The sequence below is a fragment of the Falco cherrug genome, chromosome 8 (genome assembly GCF_023634085.1).
Source record: "Falco cherrug isolate bFalChe1 chromosome 8, bFalChe1.pri, whole genome shotgun sequence".
Lineage (NCBI taxonomy): Eukaryota > Metazoa > Chordata > Aves > Falconiformes > Falconidae > Falco > Falco cherrug.
This window is the reverse complement of record NC_073704.1, coordinates 60,357,566-60,376,783: the sequence shown is the minus strand read 5'-3', so window position 1 is coordinate 60,376,783 and position 19,218 is coordinate 60,357,566. Positions and strand designations below refer to the sequence as shown.

Genomic DNA, 19,218 nt, shown 5'->3' with positions numbered 1-19,218 from the left:
AATAAAAATATTTTAATCACGGAAATAAAATAACTGCTTTTCACATTTGATACTGGTCAACTTTTTGAGTCTGGCAACAATTACTTCTGAAGTACAACTAATTTGGTCAGACCGCAGCCTAAAATGTCAGAATTCCACTTGCGTTTGTTCAGTCTGAGATTCTCATACTAAATTTCTCCATGGAAAAAGGAGAACAAAACCCACCCCAAACCCAAAAACTGAAACATCCAGCTCACAGATCTGAAGAGTATTTACAGTGGTAGTACTTCATAACAACCTATCTGCCCCAGCACCTCATCCTCTCATTTCAGCCTCTGGATTAGGCTCTTCCTCTCTGAACTTTCCAAGAGAGCCTGATAACTCATTTCCCTGTTCCATCACGCTTCTTCAACAGTGCCAGAGGTTTGGAGGGGTGGTGAAGTGGCAAGGGAACATAACAAAAAAACTCTCCACAGTCCTGCTTCCATAGCACAGCACCATCAGATTTTAAACGATACACATAATTTCTTCCATGAAGCAGGAATTGATAACCTAAACCAATTATTTCCACCATATTCTCCTCTGCAAGTCCAATCAGTAGTTTTCAGCATATTTTCCCCAATTAATGCTCGCTCAAGTTTCTGATTATAGGGCTACCTCCTCCGCATCCTTTCATTTTACCACCGTTAAGAGAACAACCGCTTTGCAGAAGAGCTCTAGAGCCAGCGACAGCTCCAGAGATAGTGAGCTAACTTACAAGCTAGTTAAATTCTGTTTCAGACAAGCTACTTTGACACTTCATACTCTATAAGCATTCCATTCTCAACACTCTACTTCCTTTTATAATCCTTAACTGATGAATACGAGGAATCTTAATGCAATCATCTTAACACCTACTTAGCTTCTAGCTTGATGATTCAGTTTCAGACCTGAAAAAGGGTCACCATAAAACTTCCTCATTCTCACCGCACATTTAACTGTATATCCTTCATCAAAATATCTACCCGTAAAGCTCATTTGTTACATTATGAGCGTTACAGGCAACAAGGTTCAAAGAGTTTACAATTGTTTGTATCTAACAGAGAAATTCCATATGAAGTAAAAGAAAGGTCAGCAAAGCAAAATGGGAGAAAAATTGAAACTAACAGGCCTCCCCTTCATTCTCAGCCATTTGGAAACTCTTCTCAGATCAGTAAGAAAGGGACAAGGATGTTTGGAGATGATGAGCAGTCACTTTGCCTCACTAGATGGGGGGGATGATACATCCCAGTCCTTAACATCAAATCAAAGTGCTAAGTTCCCCGTTGTGTATGTACAGTAATACCAAAGAGTAACTGTGCAGGACTTAACCTGCTCAGACACAGTCAACATCTGCAGTATTTGAATACAGGTAACCAGGCACAGAAAAATACTTGTCAACATGGTAACACAGTAAAATGAATGCATTATTGTTAGTTTTCACTCTAGAAATGTGTTTAGAAAACAGAACAGCAAAAGAGAACTTTTAAAAATGCTTTCACAAAGTAGACTTTCCAAAAGACAGACAGCAAGAGAGAAAGGTAATAGTAAAGACCACATAGCACATACACCTATGTTTTGTCTAACCAATCTATCCTAAAATTTAGGTTCTAAACAGCCAGAGACCTAAAGTGAGGATGTTCGTCCCTGTAACTGAAGTCCTCTGACAGTAAACAGTAAAAGACAGTAGACAGTAAAACCAAAAAAAAAAAATGGATATACACTTCTGGGACACATGGCCTAGCACATTGGTGTCAAAATCACACTTCCAAGTACTAAACGCACTTGCCCGTGAGGAACCACCCTTAAGGCCTGCACAGAAGGAGCCTCAGAAGATGTATAAAGGCCACACCTAGTCGTGTAACAAAGTTGTTTTGGGAACTACGCTTAACCTAACGATACAGAAGGCCTGCTAAAGAGGGAAAATACCTTATGGGTCCAAAACTACTACCACCTTCTGCATTTCTGTAAGCAACTTCTCTGCCTAAATTGCAACTCATGCTGTAACCATGAGTTGGAAACCAACTGAGATATGTCTATCAGACAGTCAAAATACCAAAAGCCAAAGGAAACTGGTTTAAAATGTTACGTGTATTTATCTCCATGGTACAGATAACTTTAAATCTTTCTGAAATCACTTTATTTTACACTTTCAAAAAGACAGTAAAGACAGCATGCTGAAGAACAACTCTTTCCCCAAAACAACCCATATGTAAATTCTTCTACAGTCATCATCTATTCAAAGATGGAAAAAACCCAATTTGCTTGCTATATTCTACAAGTCATAGAAGGGAATTGCACTGTCACACCAAGTGAATATACCTCAATCTCATTTCCAGTCCTGACAGTGAACGTTGCAAATCAAGGTGTATAGCAGTACTAGCTGAGCAACCAGCAGCATTCTGCATTACTGTCTTAACAATCTTTTTCAGGAAGAAAAAACCAAACACAAAACAAAAAAACCACAACTGTTTGCTAGCTCCTCCGGTCCAATGAACCGTGATGTTAGCAACACAAGCCAAACAGCAGATGTATCACTGATAAAATTCCCTATCCACCTCAGTTTCTCATTGCTGCACAGGACAAACAAACAGAACTTCAGTGTTAACAAGTTCCTCTGGTCAGCAGCTTCCAAAAAATTATTTCCAGCACAAGATTATTTAGCACCTCACACATCAGTGTTCAGCCTCTGCTCACCAGCTACCCAGATAACCACCCCACATTCAAAGTTTCAGGATATATGGGCTACCAAGGGAGGAAAACTAAGCAGCTTCACACTGCTGTAGATGACCCTCCAGTTTAGCACTTGGTAAATAACAGCAGAACAGCATATGAAAGCTAAGCTATACTCACTCATCCTACAAACCAGTTCCCACTCTGAACAAACAGGGCTATCTCAAGTGCTATCAAGTTCTTATCAGAAATAAACTCAACAGGAAATTAAATCAAACAAAAATGTGCACCTTACAAATCAAAACAAGCCCAGCACTTGAAGTACGAACTAACACAGGAACACGAGCAACAGCCCTGCAGAGTGACAACCAGCAAAATCCTCAGTTATGTCATACGGAGCGGAGCTCAAACATCAACGTACCCTTTGAGGGCGTTTAGTAGCGTAGTGCTGCAAGACAAGCGGTTTTACGTCAAGTTATGTATCAACACCAACACCACTCAGCACAGCAGAGGCCAAATGACCCAGGAGAGTAGATACAGATAGACAAGTTGGGACTATGTAAAGAAAATACTGTGCCAGCATATGGGTATCAATTTGAAAGGGCAAGGTTTTGCACTATATAAAGAAACACACTTAGCAACAACAATATGCTGGTGACAGGTGGTTTTTTTTCCTCCTACAAATGAATTTTAAATAGAAAAAAAATCTCCACAGTAGGAAAGCAAATATCACATGAGAATAGGGTTTGCAATCTCTTCTCTAGTATACAAAAGCTTTAAGTTCCATGAAAGCATAGGCAGAGTAAGTGAGATTCAGAGGCAGTAAGAGAAAAACAGATAAATGCATTCCCTAGCACTTTTAAAGCATCAGTGGGGGAAATTGTCAAACAACTTTGATCCCAGTGGCTTTGACCAGTGTCCCAGTATTCACATACAAGAACATGGAATATTCAGAACCAATAAGCATGACATGTGGCAGCTTCACTGTTTTCCTGCATGAAGGATAAACTGTGTCTTTGAACCCAGACTGAGTTTACTAAAAAAAGACCTATTTATCTGGGGGTTGCGCTAAGACAAGGTATATTTGAATGCCTCCTGGTATCCACATTATTACGCAGAACAAAGACACTCTAGTGTCACTACACTCTCAATTTAATACTCTTAAAATAATAAACATACAGAATCAAAAAATAATTCTTACCTTGAGAAAGTTGCATCAAATGTATGTGCAAACTGCCTGGGATAACTGGCTCTGGAAGTTCTTGAAGAAAAAATCTAAGAAGGCTAATAGCTGAGGGTACATCTGCTTCTTTAACCAGATCCACATCTTCTCCATTATCATATCGCTGCCGAAGCCACTCCACTGTCTCAGCATTCCCATTGACTTGAAAAAGTCCTTCTTGTTCCAGACCCCCTGAGTTAGAAAGAAGTTGCAGAAACAAACTTGTAGATCTACTATGGACAAATATATCAGAATACTGATAATCAGATAGGCACAATTCACACACTAAATGGAACGCTTTCTGGACAATAGTTTTGCAAGACTTCCAGCAGTCCTTCTCCCAGCAAACACATTCTTAGGCCCAGCTAACAATACAATAATAAAGTAAATGTTAGTAAGTACCTAAAACACACCATTTCCTATAAAGTACCCTGCTGAGCTGACTGTATTAGTGGTAACTAGAAAAGTGACAATCAAACGTAACAGAAGGAGCAAAGAAGCATGCATCACCAAAAAAAATCCCCAACCAAATCACATCCAATTAAATATAAGTAACTTCAGAAAACGAGTACTCTCCAAAACCCACTATTTATTCTGTAAAAAAACCAGTTAAATATAGTATTTAAAGTAAGACAATACATACCATGTTCCTCAATATAGTCCACAACATGGCGGACTATGAATGGAACCTCATTGTCTGGTTGCCCTTCTTGCTGCAGCTCATCAAGTGGAATTCCAAATATTTTGTTAGCAAGAACAGAGTTGCAGTTACTCAAGGAAGGGGAGGAGCTCTTCCTCATATCTTTTTGCAGCCAAAAAATCAAAGCTGTCTTTTCTGTCAAGTAAGAGGAATTAAAACAAAAAGCGTATTTCAGTTTATGCTGTTGAATATATTGTTCTGTAACACAATGCATTTTAATTACCTAACGCAAATACTCTCCAGTTTCTCTTAATTAGTTCACTGACTTAAAAATTCTGTAATGACTCCAAATACAGCTAACTAGATAAATTACAATTACCAAGGTATTCTGTTCAATCCTCAACAGAGGACTGAGAAGAACATATATAGCAGCAAAGGAAATTCAGAAAATTCTAGTTACAACATTGTTATTTAAGTTCTAAGGTACAGTGGAAGAACTAGATTCTTCAGTACATTTTCTGACAGTATTTATCAGTCAGGCTTTGAAAATTCAACACAAAAGCCTCTCGAGAGGAAATTAAACTAGTGGATCATACCAAGCCAAAAGCCCAAGTTTTAGTTACATGAAATGATTAAGTATTTTGTGATATGCAATCAACTTCTACTATATTTGGCACTTTCTGGTTTACACAATAAAGCTTTCAACACCTGCATCAAATTAAAAATTTTACTAAACATAAAACCCCCAAAACTAGTTTCTAGATGCTCGGTGATACCATCTTCCTATCATGCAGAAGATCAAGCTTTACTTGCAAGTCTTTGCTTGATAAAGGATCTCGGTAGATAACAAAGGTATTACCAAAGGCAGTGTAAGTCACTCAGTTAAACTGTTATCCTGTCAAAACCAAAATATTTCTTCCAGCAAAGAAGAAACTGTCACTTCAAGATAAAAATAATAAAAAAAAGAAAACATACTTGCTTAAATGCAAGCAATCGCTTTCACACAGGATGGCACATAGAACATGAAATACATACTGGCAGTGAAAGCACTGCAACCAAACTTAATTCTCTGTTTACTAATGGATTGATAAGTTCTAATAGATTAGACATACTGAAATCCGTACTTCCTTTTTTTTTTTTTTTTATAGCCCAAGTAAAGTAGTTTAAAAAACCTACCTCAGAGTACTTAAACAGCCGAGTTTGAAAAACGTTTTCTGCGCCAGCTGCCCTCACTGACCAAGCATTCTTTTGTCATTTATGGTTGTTTAAGATTATGGCAAAAGATCAGCCTGTAGTTCCTCATTGAAGAATAGCAGAACTCGATCAGTACTTCAGCAGTTAATCTAAAAATAAGGAAAGTACTATTAGACCATAAAGTTTTCAGCAGTTGTAAACTCAGTCACAAGTCTACACATCACATCTGAGGAATTCTCCTTGTCAAATCATCAGTTTCTTGTTTTGAACAAGCAAGCAAAAAGACCGCATTAGCATAGCTCATGGAGGAGCACGCAAAAAAAGTAAATCCCCTTTTTCACCTAGGAGTTAACCAAAGTAAAAGTTATTGCCGGACATCTAAGCCTTAACAATTACAAAGTAATTTTCAGACTCATTCATTCTTCTTCCAAAGAATCACAAAGGGCTAAGTGGGTTAGACAGAAGTGTTTTATAGTATCTACCATACTAAAACATTTAATGGCTATACAATTTTTAGAAGGGTCTCACACATTGGTTTAACACATCATTGTTAAATGGCACGACCAAAACCTAAGTCCTAACTACAGAACATGAGAGAATCAACCAGCTTTCAGTGGTACAGATCACCTCTTCTAGAAAGTTGATTATGTGTCCTAACTGCCACTTCAAAGTCGATGTAATCATCAGATCTTGATACAGGAGGCAACTTCCTCCCAATCAGATTCCCTAGAACCACCCACATTTTTTACACCTTTTAGAATTCCAACTATCTGGACATTTTTCATGTTGTCAGCTCTCAAAAGAGCTACAAACCACAGCAATACCCATTTTGGTTTTCTGTGGTACTAAAAATTTAAATTGCAGTTTCATGACACAATGGAGCTGATTTCACATCCAGATACAGTCAAAGGGACATCTCAAGTCCCTTGATCTCACCCATTACATGTTCTAATTAAACTCAAGCAACTGTAACTGGGCAAAACTAACTTGCAACATACACACACAAACATAACACAGATCACCAAAACTAGACAATAAAAAGGCTTTCCTTGGCTTTAAAGTACACATACCGAAACCTTCTGCTTCACAATTTGAGATCAATATGAGAATTCAGCTGGCAGACTTCAGAAAAGTACCTTCCCTCTCTTTGTTCCCCCATTGGCTCTTGCTTCTATTCCACATCAGAAGAAATCCACTTCATCTTCGCTTCCAAAGGTCTGACAAGTTAGCACTCTCAGTACCAAAATGCCAGTCCATTCATTAGCCTATGACATCAGGAATGCAGACTCCTTCCAACTGTTTGAATAAATAACATCTTCCTGCTCCTAATCCTCCCCAAAACTGCACCCACGTGTTTAGGGAGCTGGCCATAAGCTCTATACAAGATTGTTTCATCCTCCTCAAAACTTTCTTGCATTGATGCCTAGAGAAAAAAATATTTCAGACCCAAAAGTTTTTTCTGTATTTTCCTATTGATATAAGCAATACTGACCAATATTTCTTTCAGTTCTTTGTCATCTTTCTATTGCTTGTATTACACAAAGGTTGTAAATCTGTTATGTGTCTCACAACTGGATCCTGGTCTGAGATCAGGACTCCAGGTGAGGTGACAATAGAAAATGAAGGGTTATATCCAGTCAACAGACTTTACTTTTTCTTTTTTTTTTTTTTTTTTAACCAATCATGTTCAAATCTGTCATTGTGTATTCTGGGTTACTAAAAGATCCTGCCAGATTTCAACAGTGAAGCAGCTGCAATTCACGAGTCCTACAATTTATGAAGACACTGCCCAGCCATTTTTCTTATTATTATGGTATATTCAGTGACAGTCAACATAATCTTTGCATGCAAGCAGACTTCAATCAATCCAAATATATCATGCAACTTTTGAAATATGAAGATGCACAAAGTCTATTTTCGCAAGTTTATCGAAGTCAACCTATCCACAATAAACCAGCAAGACTCATGTTAGCCAGTTGTGGGGTTAATGGCAGCTGGGAAAAAAAAAAATCTTTGCTGGATCTGCCACAATGCTTCAGGCTGCCTAGCTAAAACAAACAAACAAACATCACCTAATAAAAAGAGCAAATTAGAAGCAACCACTTCTTTATAATTCAGCACCAAATGAGCAATTGAGGTCCAGCTTTCTTAGCAAAGATAACTTCCAGCTTAGCTGACATAAAAGCATAACATTTTTATCAGGTGCTGCAGACAAACAGGCTACCTGAATATCAATTTCATTCAGGGCACATGAAAAAAATAAAAAAGACAATTCTATTTTAACTCCCTTGGCAACATAACAATGAAGTTGAAACAGCCCAGTTGTCTCATTGTTAGCAAAACCGGATTTACAACCCAAGTTTATACTTTAAACAAAGTTTTATATGGCTTATCATCACCTAGAAGAATTAGTGAAAGAAAGCCTACTTTTCACCCTCTCAGATACACATATTGTTATATACACACACTTCAATACATCATTACACTCACCAGTTTCTTTTCAGAGCATTTAAGTTTTTTGCCTTTTAGTACATGCTTTGGTGTAATCTTCACAGGCTGTGATACAATGCATCTGATATTTACAAAGTCTAGAAAAAGCCAGAAACTTTTAAAAAGTGGTCTGACTTCCAGAAGATTTATTCCCTGTTATTTCCAACACTGTAAAACTGAAGGATAGGCTCAGAAACTGCTAATAATTAACTATATCTCCACTTCTTGTATTGATCAACAGCTTTCCCACTTGCCCTCCCTTGACTCGGGATGTACACTTCAATGTAGACACAGTAAGAAAACTAGGACAAGATATATAACCTTTAAATTTATTTCTAGAGTCTTTTGGAAATACTGGGGGGGGGGGGGGTTGATTTTTTTTTTTTTTTTTGCCATGATCAAATATCTCAGAAACCAGGAGCTGATCCATTCAGTCAAGTATTCCTAATTTTGACCGTATTACCCCGACCCTTTTGAACATGTGCTTCCCCCTCCCAATTTCATAGCCTACGTACCTCATAAGTCCTATCAAGAGAAACACAATAATTTAAAAAAATAAAAAAAAACAAAAAAAAACCACACCAAAACCCAACTACCTCATGCTTTATTATAAATATTCTGTTGCATCTCCACCTACCTTCCCTCCTTGTTACTACAAACATTTATAAAGATCTCCTAAGCTACAGTAATTTTCTACAGAACTACAGAAAAATAAAAATACACCTTATTGTGACCACATATTATACCACAATTTTACAAGAGGTTGAAAAACATCATGCTATGTCCTATGCAACACCTTGAGCCCAAGCATCTTTAGCAAGGGTAAAACATGTATTCTGTATTTCAGTGCTCTCATCTGTTATTTAAAAAAAAACAAACAACTGTTTCTTAGGGGTTTGGTTAGGTTTTGGTGGGGGTTTTTTGTTTGTTGGTTGTTTTTTTAAATAAGGCAAGGACTTTCACAGAGTCTGCTGGGAAAACAGCACCATGAGTTTCATTTTGCCATCATAATAGCATTCACTTATTGGCAGCTGAAGTATTCACACCCACATATGACATGCCACTAAAGAAAACACAGAATACATGCCTAACTGTTAATATTTGAGGAATACATATGAAAGTTTAGACTTAAATTTAGTTCAGCTTTTACATTGCTGGCTGAACTACAAATATACGGGTGTCATTTTAAACTGAAGTCCTCAGGGCTCCCCTACCTTTCCTTAAAAAAAAAAAAAATGAAACTACAAGAAGTAGAAATAAAAAAATTAAAAAAAGCAACAAACTGGTACCATGCCATAGGAATGAAAACATTAATTCTGTGCATAAAATTTGTGCCACAAGTCTCAGGTATGTAAGCAATTATTTTACTTGCCTGTTTTACCTAGCAAGAATTTCGTATCATCTGTGAAGCCAAAAACCAAAGCTAACAGCGACTGCTGTTCTGCTCTATTTTTAATGTATTATTTTACTGATATTGCCTGCTAATCCCACATTTTCTTTTGTAACATATGAAAAGTAAAATCTAAATGAAAGACTTTTAGATAGGAAAAAATACTGTTATATATAGAACAAAAAAATCGCTTGTCCCTACTTCTCAGGAAATACACACCAGGTTCAGACTGTTTTTTTCAGAACGCTGTGCTGTAATCCTGTGAGCCACCCACAGGCCTGCACGCAGGGTCCTACCACAAAATGTATACATCCTCCAGTACAACGAGGATCAATGCTCACTTTCTGCAATATAAGGAGGTTTATAAATCAAATTCCACAAAAACATTTACATGTCTCAAAGTTTTTAATTTCTTACTCCATATTTGATAAATAAAGAGAACATATTATGTTACTTACATGACTGACTTATAACTAGACAAAACTCTGATGTCCCTTTGGATGCGTATAGTACACATACTTTTAAATCCAAATAAAGAATTATTTTTTTAACCAAGTTTGAGATGTTTGAAGTTATAACAGATTCTAGGAATTTCTAAATTATAGCCTAAATTTATGACAGATTCCAATTTGGAATCACAGGAACTTTCCTCATGTAATGACATCATCCAGAGTCAGCTGCCAGGTGTGAGCATGAGCGAGGCTTGCCTGCGAAACTTTTGCGTACCAGCTCGCTGTAGAACATATAGCCCCATCTGGCAACTGCTGTACTACACACTATTTAATTTCTGGTTTTTAAAAAATGGCAACCAGCACTCTTCTCGTAGCTCTTAAGTTTTATTGAGATATAAGGAAATTGTTTGGTTTTTTTTAAAATGCACTGTCATGATCATAACAACTGACACTAATTTATTTTTGTGCCATTTGTATAGCCAAATTACTGCCGGCATTCCCGATGGATGAAATGGTTTGGGGCAGAAGAGCCTTTGCTCACCTGATTACCACCTTTTGTTCAGCTAACAGGTAAAAACAGAGTATATTGCCCATTTGAATTAACCCAGTCAAAAGTGAAAAGATGACCAGGTTGGGGTAGGGGACACGGCTTGGAGGAAAATAAAAAAAAACACACACCCTGACAAAAACCCACCCCACTCTTTAAGCAAACAAACAGAACACTACATCAAATTCAGGACATGGAAAAAGACAAATGATATTTCTGTCAAGAGCACAGTTAAAAGCATGCAGTGCTGTCCAAGTGTCTGAATATGAAGACACAGAATATCCTCCACGTAAAAAAAAATGATCAATTTTAAAGCTACATTTAAGTACGCAATATATTTGAGTAGTCAAAACAAAAATTTTTTAAAGAAGTTTTAAAACCAGCAAGATTAGCTTAAAATAGATTCTTAAAGCAGAATTTTCTCTTTTTGACTGCCAGTGAGATCAGCTATTGAAAGGCATTTTGGTATAAGAGTCTGTACTGGCAAATCAGACAACTGGGCTCAGTTACTGTTTTAAATTCAACAAGCTGGTCTTCTCCAGAATACACTCCCCAGCCCCATAAAGGCATGATGTTTTAAAATAAGTAGAATGACATAATTTAACTTGCAGTCTTGAAAGAAACTATGGTAGAATAGATGTCTTTTCAAGCAGATGAGACTTCCCTTCCCTGCTCCTTTCATTTTTTGGTACAACAGTTACTAACTCTTCCCTGACATGTTTGTTTCCTGGTTAAACAGGAATCAAAAGAAAACAAGCTTGTTGCAGTTTTGCACACATTCACAAAAGGAGTCAGTAGAAACCTGAACACCAGTTCTTTAATTAATAAACTCACTACTTGCATGTATATGCCTTCACGAGTGTACTCTCTCACACACACACGACCTCAACTCAGTCAGTTGAAATTCTCCATCATCTGCCACTAGCACTTCTGAGAGCCTCAGAAAATACTCAACTGACAAAATCCTGGTTATACTGACAGAGTAAATAAAAGCACAAAAAATAAAGTATCAGATTTAGTAGAAAGCAACTGTGATGCCATTTTTGTTTCCTGGAAATGTAGCAGCAAGCCTTTTAATTTACAAACTGGAATAATTCAGATTAAGCCTTTATGTCATTACTGTGAAAGAAAGCAACAACGCAACTCATGAAAGCCCCTCTGAAAAAAAGATGCTAGTAAAATTGATAAATTTTTTTATTCGATTTTTAATTCGATTTTTTACCTGATTACACTTTCTCTGAAAAAGCCATCATCAAATACTGATCTTCATGACAGGCATATCCTATCTGCCTCTTCATGAGAGGCAGAAAAGTGGACAGGCTTTAGTTAGACTAAATGCCAAATTCAGGGGGAAAAACCCTACAAAACTTCAAATTTTAAGAAAATCAAACATTTCGCAACTCTATTGCAATAACATTAGTAAAGCCTCAAATAGTGACTGATTTAAGCAACATTCCAAAAATTTTACATTTTGAAAGAGCAAGCTGACAGATCACTGAAATGTTAGCTGATTTTCAAGTGTTTTGATATGCAAAGTAACATTTTATATTCACTTACTAGATAAAATCCAAAGGCTTTTTAACAGCATTACAGCAATACAGCAACTCGTAATCCTTCTACAACTACATTGTAGCAAGAGGAATTGAATAAAACCATCAGCGATACCAGAAAAAAGTAGATGGATGTTTGCTCACTGCTTCACACCCACCACCGAACACTGCCAGATTTGCTCTCAGCTGCTGCTGCCAATGCACATGTGCAGAATTATAAGGAAACTTCCTGCTCACACAGATCCCATCACATTCTTAACAACGGTAGTTAATAAATAAAAAGGCTTTTGTGTCTTGTGTAACAGCTAATTGTATTCATCCTACTTGCCTCCCCCCAAAGTAAAGCTGTATTCCACCAACCACACACATATAATTGCCACTACATCAGATAACACAGAACTTAAGTGCAATGGCATTATAAAAGTACAGTAAGGTAACAGACAGGAAGAAATTATCAGTAAAACTATGCAACTTGAAAGGTTCACGTTATAAAACCAAAGCAGCTTAACAACGGTCACTGTTGTTAAAACAGACTTTGGAAAAGAAGTCAAGCTACCTCAGACACACCAAAAAAAGCAAACTATAAATATATAATGCACTTAATTTATTATACATAAGTTATCCTATTTCATACATTTATCATCAGCTTGTTTCTCCCCCTCCCAAACAGGTAAGCAGAAATACACATCAGAACTCAACGTATTACGAAACGTAACACACAGCCCATTAGCTATAGAAACACTGCCTCTGTCATAACGATGACCACGTGCCACCAAAATAAAGGACAGTCTTAGCCTCCCCACTGAAGGAGTAAGACATTTCAATGAAGAGTTCAATTCTGTAGCAATGACTCTTTGAATTGCAAGGGAGAAGCGGGGTTGGGGGAAAGGGGGGGGACGGACGGGACTACTAATAAGGTCTCCTCCACAACCAGTTCTTGTGGCAACTTGATCATGACCAAATGTGAAGATAACACCAGAAATCCCAAGGTTAAAAATTACATTGCAGATTAAAATTACGTAACCCAATTACATTAAAAAATGATAAGACAACAAAAGATTTAATTAAATGTGAAGTTCAGCAAAAAGGGGGGAAATCATTTCAAATATACACACTTTAAAAGAAGAGTACAAAGGAAGAAAGAGCCACACTCATAAGATTCCAGCTCTCATCTTTTCAATTTTGTCCAGGTATTATTATCCTACACAGCTGAGCACAAATTTTAATCCTGAACACACTGCAGGGAGCGTGGAACAGAAGAGACATAGGAAGAGAGCTACTAGAGAGACCAGAACCTCAACATCAGTTCAGGGTTCCCACCAGGTACTCTGCTCTGACCCAGCAGCAGCCCCACCCAAACGTCCTTACCAGTGTCCAGATAGGCAAGAAAATAAACCATTTAAACCTCTCAATACAAAAAAAGCCTCTGCAACTACTTTGTTACAAGCTGTTTGCACATAAACATAATGCAGCATCTTTACTTTAAGCTCGTTTGTCATATTTTTCTTTTTAAGACAAATATACAGGATAAAATTTCATGCGTTCACAGGTAAGAGACCAAGCAGCAGCATTGTTCGTTACAAGAAACAGGTAATATTTTGCAGCTGCACCTAGGGCCATATACTGAGTATAGTGAAATTAGTAGTTTTGTTGTGATAGTAACTAACTACTCCACCCATATGTTGCAAATGTAACAATTTTTCAGCACCATAATCGCCTTCTAAACAATGGGTTTTAAGACTTCAAAACAAATCAGGTGTATGAAAAAAAAAAAAAAAGCCTGGTAGAAGATGCAGTAACAAATACATTAGCTTTTAGACTGTAAGAATACAGGATCCACCTAAATTGACTGAACTTTCACAAATCCTGCAAGCTGGCTATGAAGCCAGCACAAAACTACAAAGCCAAATGAGCATTTAATAAAGCCTTGAGACAGCTAGTCATTATTCTCAAACAAAGTTTTTGCAGGTAAAATTTAGAGCTTACACAAAACAACAGTCAGCAAGAGACTCAAAAATTAATTACCCAATTTTACTAACTTTCCAGGGAGCAATGCAAAATTCTTATATTCTCTGTCTGAATACAATTTTGACATGAGACATACAGCCTCTCTGCTGAGTAACTACTGCATGACAAGTAACAAATCTCCCCTCCTCATAGCCCTTCACAGAGGATTTAATACTCCTTCAACTCTGCATCTCCTCCTGAGACGTTTAGATAAAGTGTTATTATATTGGTTCTTAAGTAATAGTCCTCACACTTGAAATGATTAATAAATGCCTAACAGGGCCTGCAATACAAAAAAAAGTTAAAAGGGTTTACTGTCTTTCATCCTTACAAATGCAAATACTGAATTGCCCTGCAAGAAGTCCATTTGCTCTCATCCTAAAGGCTACTAGATTTTTGTTTTGTGTGCTGACATGGCAGCAAAAAATAACCTGGTGTTATGCACAGAATTTAAGGACAACTTGAAGGCATTCTCTTACCGACATCACTTCCTCTTCCTTAGAGCTGCACCTTCAGAAGGGGGGGGGGGGGGGGGTTGGGGAACAGACCAAAACCACCACCAAAAGAAAAAAAAAATATTCCAAACTAAAAAATCACCTCAGACTTGGCAGGTTTTACTCACTTTCTAATGAGCCCTAGAAAAAGACATCACTGCTGAGCTATAAACATTTGACCAGAGATCAAAAGGTTAGTATTCGAAAAGGAAAAAATCGCCACAAAAAGCCTTCACGCACAGAAAGCAGGGGCTTCCACAAAACTTACTAGTGTCTATTCCAAATGCATAGAATATTTCTTCAGCCTCACCTGCTTCTGCGAACACACTGTTACATACATTAGAAACAAAAATTTCACTGCTTGCACAGGTCTCGCATTACGAGCCACAGATGACAAATGTTAAATTAAGCCTTTTAATGAGCTGTTTAGAAGGTCCTCCAATACGACTAGTAGTGTACACAGCAAGAGCCCAAACTGACGAAGACTGAGCAGATAAGAACTATCATTTGCCAAACTCAGACGTTTTGACACGTTGTCCATGCCAAAATTGGCAAGCATTAGAAATTATGAGGAGCCACTCCTAGTCAATTTCTTTAAACATAGCCATGAAACATGCTACTTGATTGATTTTTCTAAAATAATACTGTAAATTTCCAGTCCGACGCTTTCAAAACATTCAGATATTTGATTCCTTATTGCAACTGTTGTCAAGACAAGGAATGGATCCCTATAGTGCCAGACAATATACAAAATACAGACTAAGCAGATAAAAAAAAAAAAAAAGATCCTAAATACCTTCAAATCTGTGCAACGAAGAACACAAAAATCGATTTACCAGCAATGAGCAGTAAAAAAACCCCCACCAAGATAGAAAACAGAAGAACAAGGCAACTGAATTTGTTATAATATAGGTCAACAAACTAGACTGTTCTTTATTTTACACTAGCAGATTAAACTGTACAGAAGGCAGTAAACATTCACACTTAAATGCTAATCCAGTTCAACAATTTACCCCAAAATCACACCCTAACTATTCTACCCTGGAAGACGCTCAGGAATATGTGCCTGGAAAAAATAAACAGCTGTGTAGGTCTTGATATATTGTTTCTTTTTTAAAGAAAAGATAAAAGGCCAGTCACTAAGTGGTATTTACTATTTTCATTTGTTCCTTTTCCCCCCCACCTTGAGCCTGACAGCAGTAGAAATTTAAAAACACAGCCAGACCAAGGAGCTCGAGAATTGCGTATTAGAAGTTCAAGTTGCTGCGTCCGATTGTGGTGCTTTTGTTGTTGGGTGTTTTGTCGGTTTTCGTTAGGGGTTAGGTTTTGTGGGTTTTTTTTCAAACCTGGAAGAAGTACCCTTGGACTAGAACATCTCATGTTAAGACAACTTTCTGGGAGCAAGAAGCATTTACGCTCAAACGTTTAAATCCCTAAGGAGTTTCCAAGAACAATGGAAACCCACACTGACAGATTCTTCAGAAGATACATTTGATCACAGGCTGAAGCGCCAAATCCATAAGCTGGCGTTCTTAACGCTAGCGCTGCCTTCGTATGCACAGATTTAGGGACTACACTGTTTTAACTTCTGGAAGCAACTTTGCTGGCAGGGAGCTGCCAGGCTAATGCTGTCAGCGTGCCAAGCCCCATCGCGGGGGGGACAAGGCTGATCTACCGTGGGAGGAGGGCACAGGCTCGGCAGACAACTCCGCTGGCAGAGCCAAGAAATCCCTGCTGCTGTCAGGGCTGCCTCGAAGGTCCTACAGCCGCCAGTGCGAGCTGGGAAAGGGGCGCACAGCCTCTGGACTTGACAGCTCCCTCCCAAAGGCTCTAGCAACTTCTGCCCGGCGCAGCGCTGCAGCGCGCCCAGCCCCGCCACCTCCGCCGCCCGGACGAGGAAGTTCCCGCGCCCTCCTCAGCGCCGGTCCCAGAAGGTTCCTGAAGCCCGCCCGGCACCCTGCTTGCCCCGCAAGCCGCCTCCCGGGGGAAAGGGGGGCTCTGCCCGGGCCGCCGCCCCCGCGGCTGAGGGGCGACCCCCCGCCAGCCGCCCCGGCCCGCGCGGCCCCGCGCATGCGCCCCGCAGCCCCTCACCGTTGCCGGGTGACTCGCCCTCCCCGCCGTCCTCAGCACCAGCAGCAGGTTCCTCCGCCTCTTCCTACCCCGGGGGCCGGCGCGGGCCTCTCCTCGCCGCTCCGCTCCCCTCGCAGGCCTCCTCCCTCGGCCGCCCCCGCCGTCTGCCGCGGCCGCCGCGCTGCCCGGACCCGGGCGCCGTCCGTCCCCAGAGCCGCTCGGTCGCTCGAGCGCGCCTCCGCGAGCGGGGGGTCCCCAACGGTAGCGGCGGCAACTGGCGGAAGTGACGCGCTGACTGACAGGTGCAGCGCGCGCCCCCCTCCCCCGGGGTCACGTGCTGCGGGGCGGGGAGGGGTCGCTGGCGGCGCCGCGGGGCGGGGCTGAGGGGGGCCCGGGCTGAGGGGCGGCGGCACCCCCGCGCCTCGGTGAGGCACCGCACCGGCGGGTGAAGCCGCCCGGGGCAGGGGGCTGGAGGCCGGGGGGCGCGGCCTGCCTCGGGCCGTTATGGCCCCGGGCTGCCCGGCTGCAGGCGGCGCCGCGCCCGGGAGCCGCGGGCAGCGAGCCGGGCATTAACCTCCTTTTTCTCGGTTCACCCGCGGCGTGACTCAGCCCTGGGCCCGGCGGGCGCGGGGTGCCCGGAGAGCGGCCGCCGCCGCCCCCAGGACCGGGTCGGAGCAGCCCCTGCGGATTTTCTGAATTAAAGCATCCAGAGCGATCGCTCCCGAACTTTTCCCGAGCGTAGGCGCGCCAGAAGTAACCCAGTGCCCTTTGACAAAGAGCTAATGCGTTTTGAAAGACAAAATTTAGCACCCTTACACCGAGTTAGCACAAGCGAGGAGACGCCAGCTTATGCCAGAAGTGTGAAGAGCCGAGCCCGACAGTCTGTGTTCCCACATGCCACGTTGAAACTACAACAGCTTTTTCTGGCATGCGGTGCCAGCAGCCATAGGTGGTGGGTTTAATAAAGCGTTTAAGGAAATTTGGATTTAGTTTAAAAAAAAAAAGCTCTCGGGGGAAAGCTTTTCTTCCCGTGAAAAACTGACAAAAGAACGTATGAAAGCAGGAAAACGGTAGGAGTAGGATGGGATGCATTGAAACTTCTGTATTGCCGATAGCTGGGAGGGTTTTTATTTCAGGTTCTCCAACATGGATTCTAAATTTTATCTAGAGATACATTTGTAAGACTCATTAAGAGGTTTTGCATTTAGAATCCGAAGAAGGGAGAGTCACGATTCCTCGGTAAATCAGCCTGGTTTTAATCAGATCTAAAACTGTTTTCCTGCTAGAAGATCCTGGTATAGTTAGGAGGTGCCATACAAAAACAATAAAGTGTGTGGGGTCAGGGCAAACAACTTCTCAGGAGGTCTGTATTTGCTGTCAGTCCACTTGCACAGCAGATTTCTCTCCTCGAACAGCTAGTAAAATTTCCTTGCATCAGGATGAGCTTTCTGAATTTGTATTTTGTATACATAGCTGTGTTCTTTCTGATTCATTTAGCCTCATCAACAACAATAAAGATACTGAATCAGAACAAGCTGGCAATTTTGTTGATGAAACATGGGAGAGAGCGGACTCCAGCTGGCTCTCCAGCAGATATGTTGGCCAGTTGACAGGAATAAAACTGCAAGAAACCTGACACAGAAAACACACGCAGCGCGAGGAGACAGACAGCAGAGGCAGGCAGGTAGGCAGGCACTGCACAGCACCTGTTCGCTGGTTTTGAGTCCAAGACAGTGTCTTCCCTCCTCTGAACTGGCTCCGAGTACGCCATTTCGTGCCAGCTTATCCTACCTCCTTTCAAACGCTTCCAATGTTCCTTGCAGGGGGCAGACATATGCAGTCCCAGGCTGCCATTTTAATCTTTTCTGCTCACTTTGTGTTCCCGCTGCCTTTTTCTAAAAGGTTGAGGAGAACCTGGGAGTCCAGGCGCTTCAGCCACTCTTTCCAAGATAGTAAATATAGAGGAAAGGGAGGCAACAACTTAATGAGCATCTGCATGGTTACACTGCTGAAATACAGCTATTCAAGGCATCTGCCTCTTGGATCACTGCTAAAAGTTACCAAGGAGCAATGTGGTAGCTGTCCCTGTCCATTTTTCGCAATCTCAGGGCACAGCTCAGATTTTATAGTATCATTTTGTAATTCTCCCACTAACGTGATACTCAGACCGCCGCACAGCTCAGACGCTCAGCCCAGTTTTGGCAGTCTAGACAAGACAGCATGGACAGTCTCGTTTACCCGCTCCGAACCTGCAGGCACATGCAGAGCAGCCCCAGCACGAGCAAGAGCTGTGCAGGTGTGTGGCTGCAGGCACACCACGTGACATAGGACTGTCACCCACATTTCGGGACGTATGACAATGCATTGCCTTGCACAGTGACAAGGCCTTGGTGTGAGGCTGCTCACAAGGAGAAGGACCCGTTCCCCAGCTGCTGCACAGCTCCAGAAGCTTGGCCAATGCATCTGGTCAGCATCTGGCTCCTAGGACCGAA

The 19,218-nt window shown here is 40.7% G+C and overlaps 1 protein-coding gene across 7 annotated transcripts in view; it reads right to left on the bottom strand.

Annotated features, from left to right (window-relative positions):
- Positions 1-17,020, bottom strand: part of FAM13B (family with sequence similarity 13 member B) — a 51,129-nt gene extending 34,109 nt beyond the window's left edge. For 3 of the 7 annotated variants that reach the window (XM_055718382.1, XM_055718386.1, XM_055718383.1), the window contains exons 1-4: positions 16,748-17,020; positions 5,709-5,875; positions 4,536-4,727; positions 3,872-4,084 (exon numbers count right to left, since the gene is read on the bottom strand). In XM_055718382.1, the coding sequence (XP_055574357.1) occupies positions 3,872-4,084; positions 4,536-4,692 (370 nt within the window). In that variant the 5' untranslated portion in view covers positions 4,693-4,727; positions 5,709-5,875; positions 16,748-17,020. The remainder of the gene's footprint in view (positions 1-3,871; positions 4,085-4,535; positions 4,728-5,708; positions 5,876-16,747) is intronic. The other 4 variants (XM_055718384.1, XM_055718387.1, XM_055718385.1 and 1 more) reach the window with 2 other exon arrangements.
- Between the last annotated feature and the right edge of the window lie 2,198 nt (positions 17,021-19,218).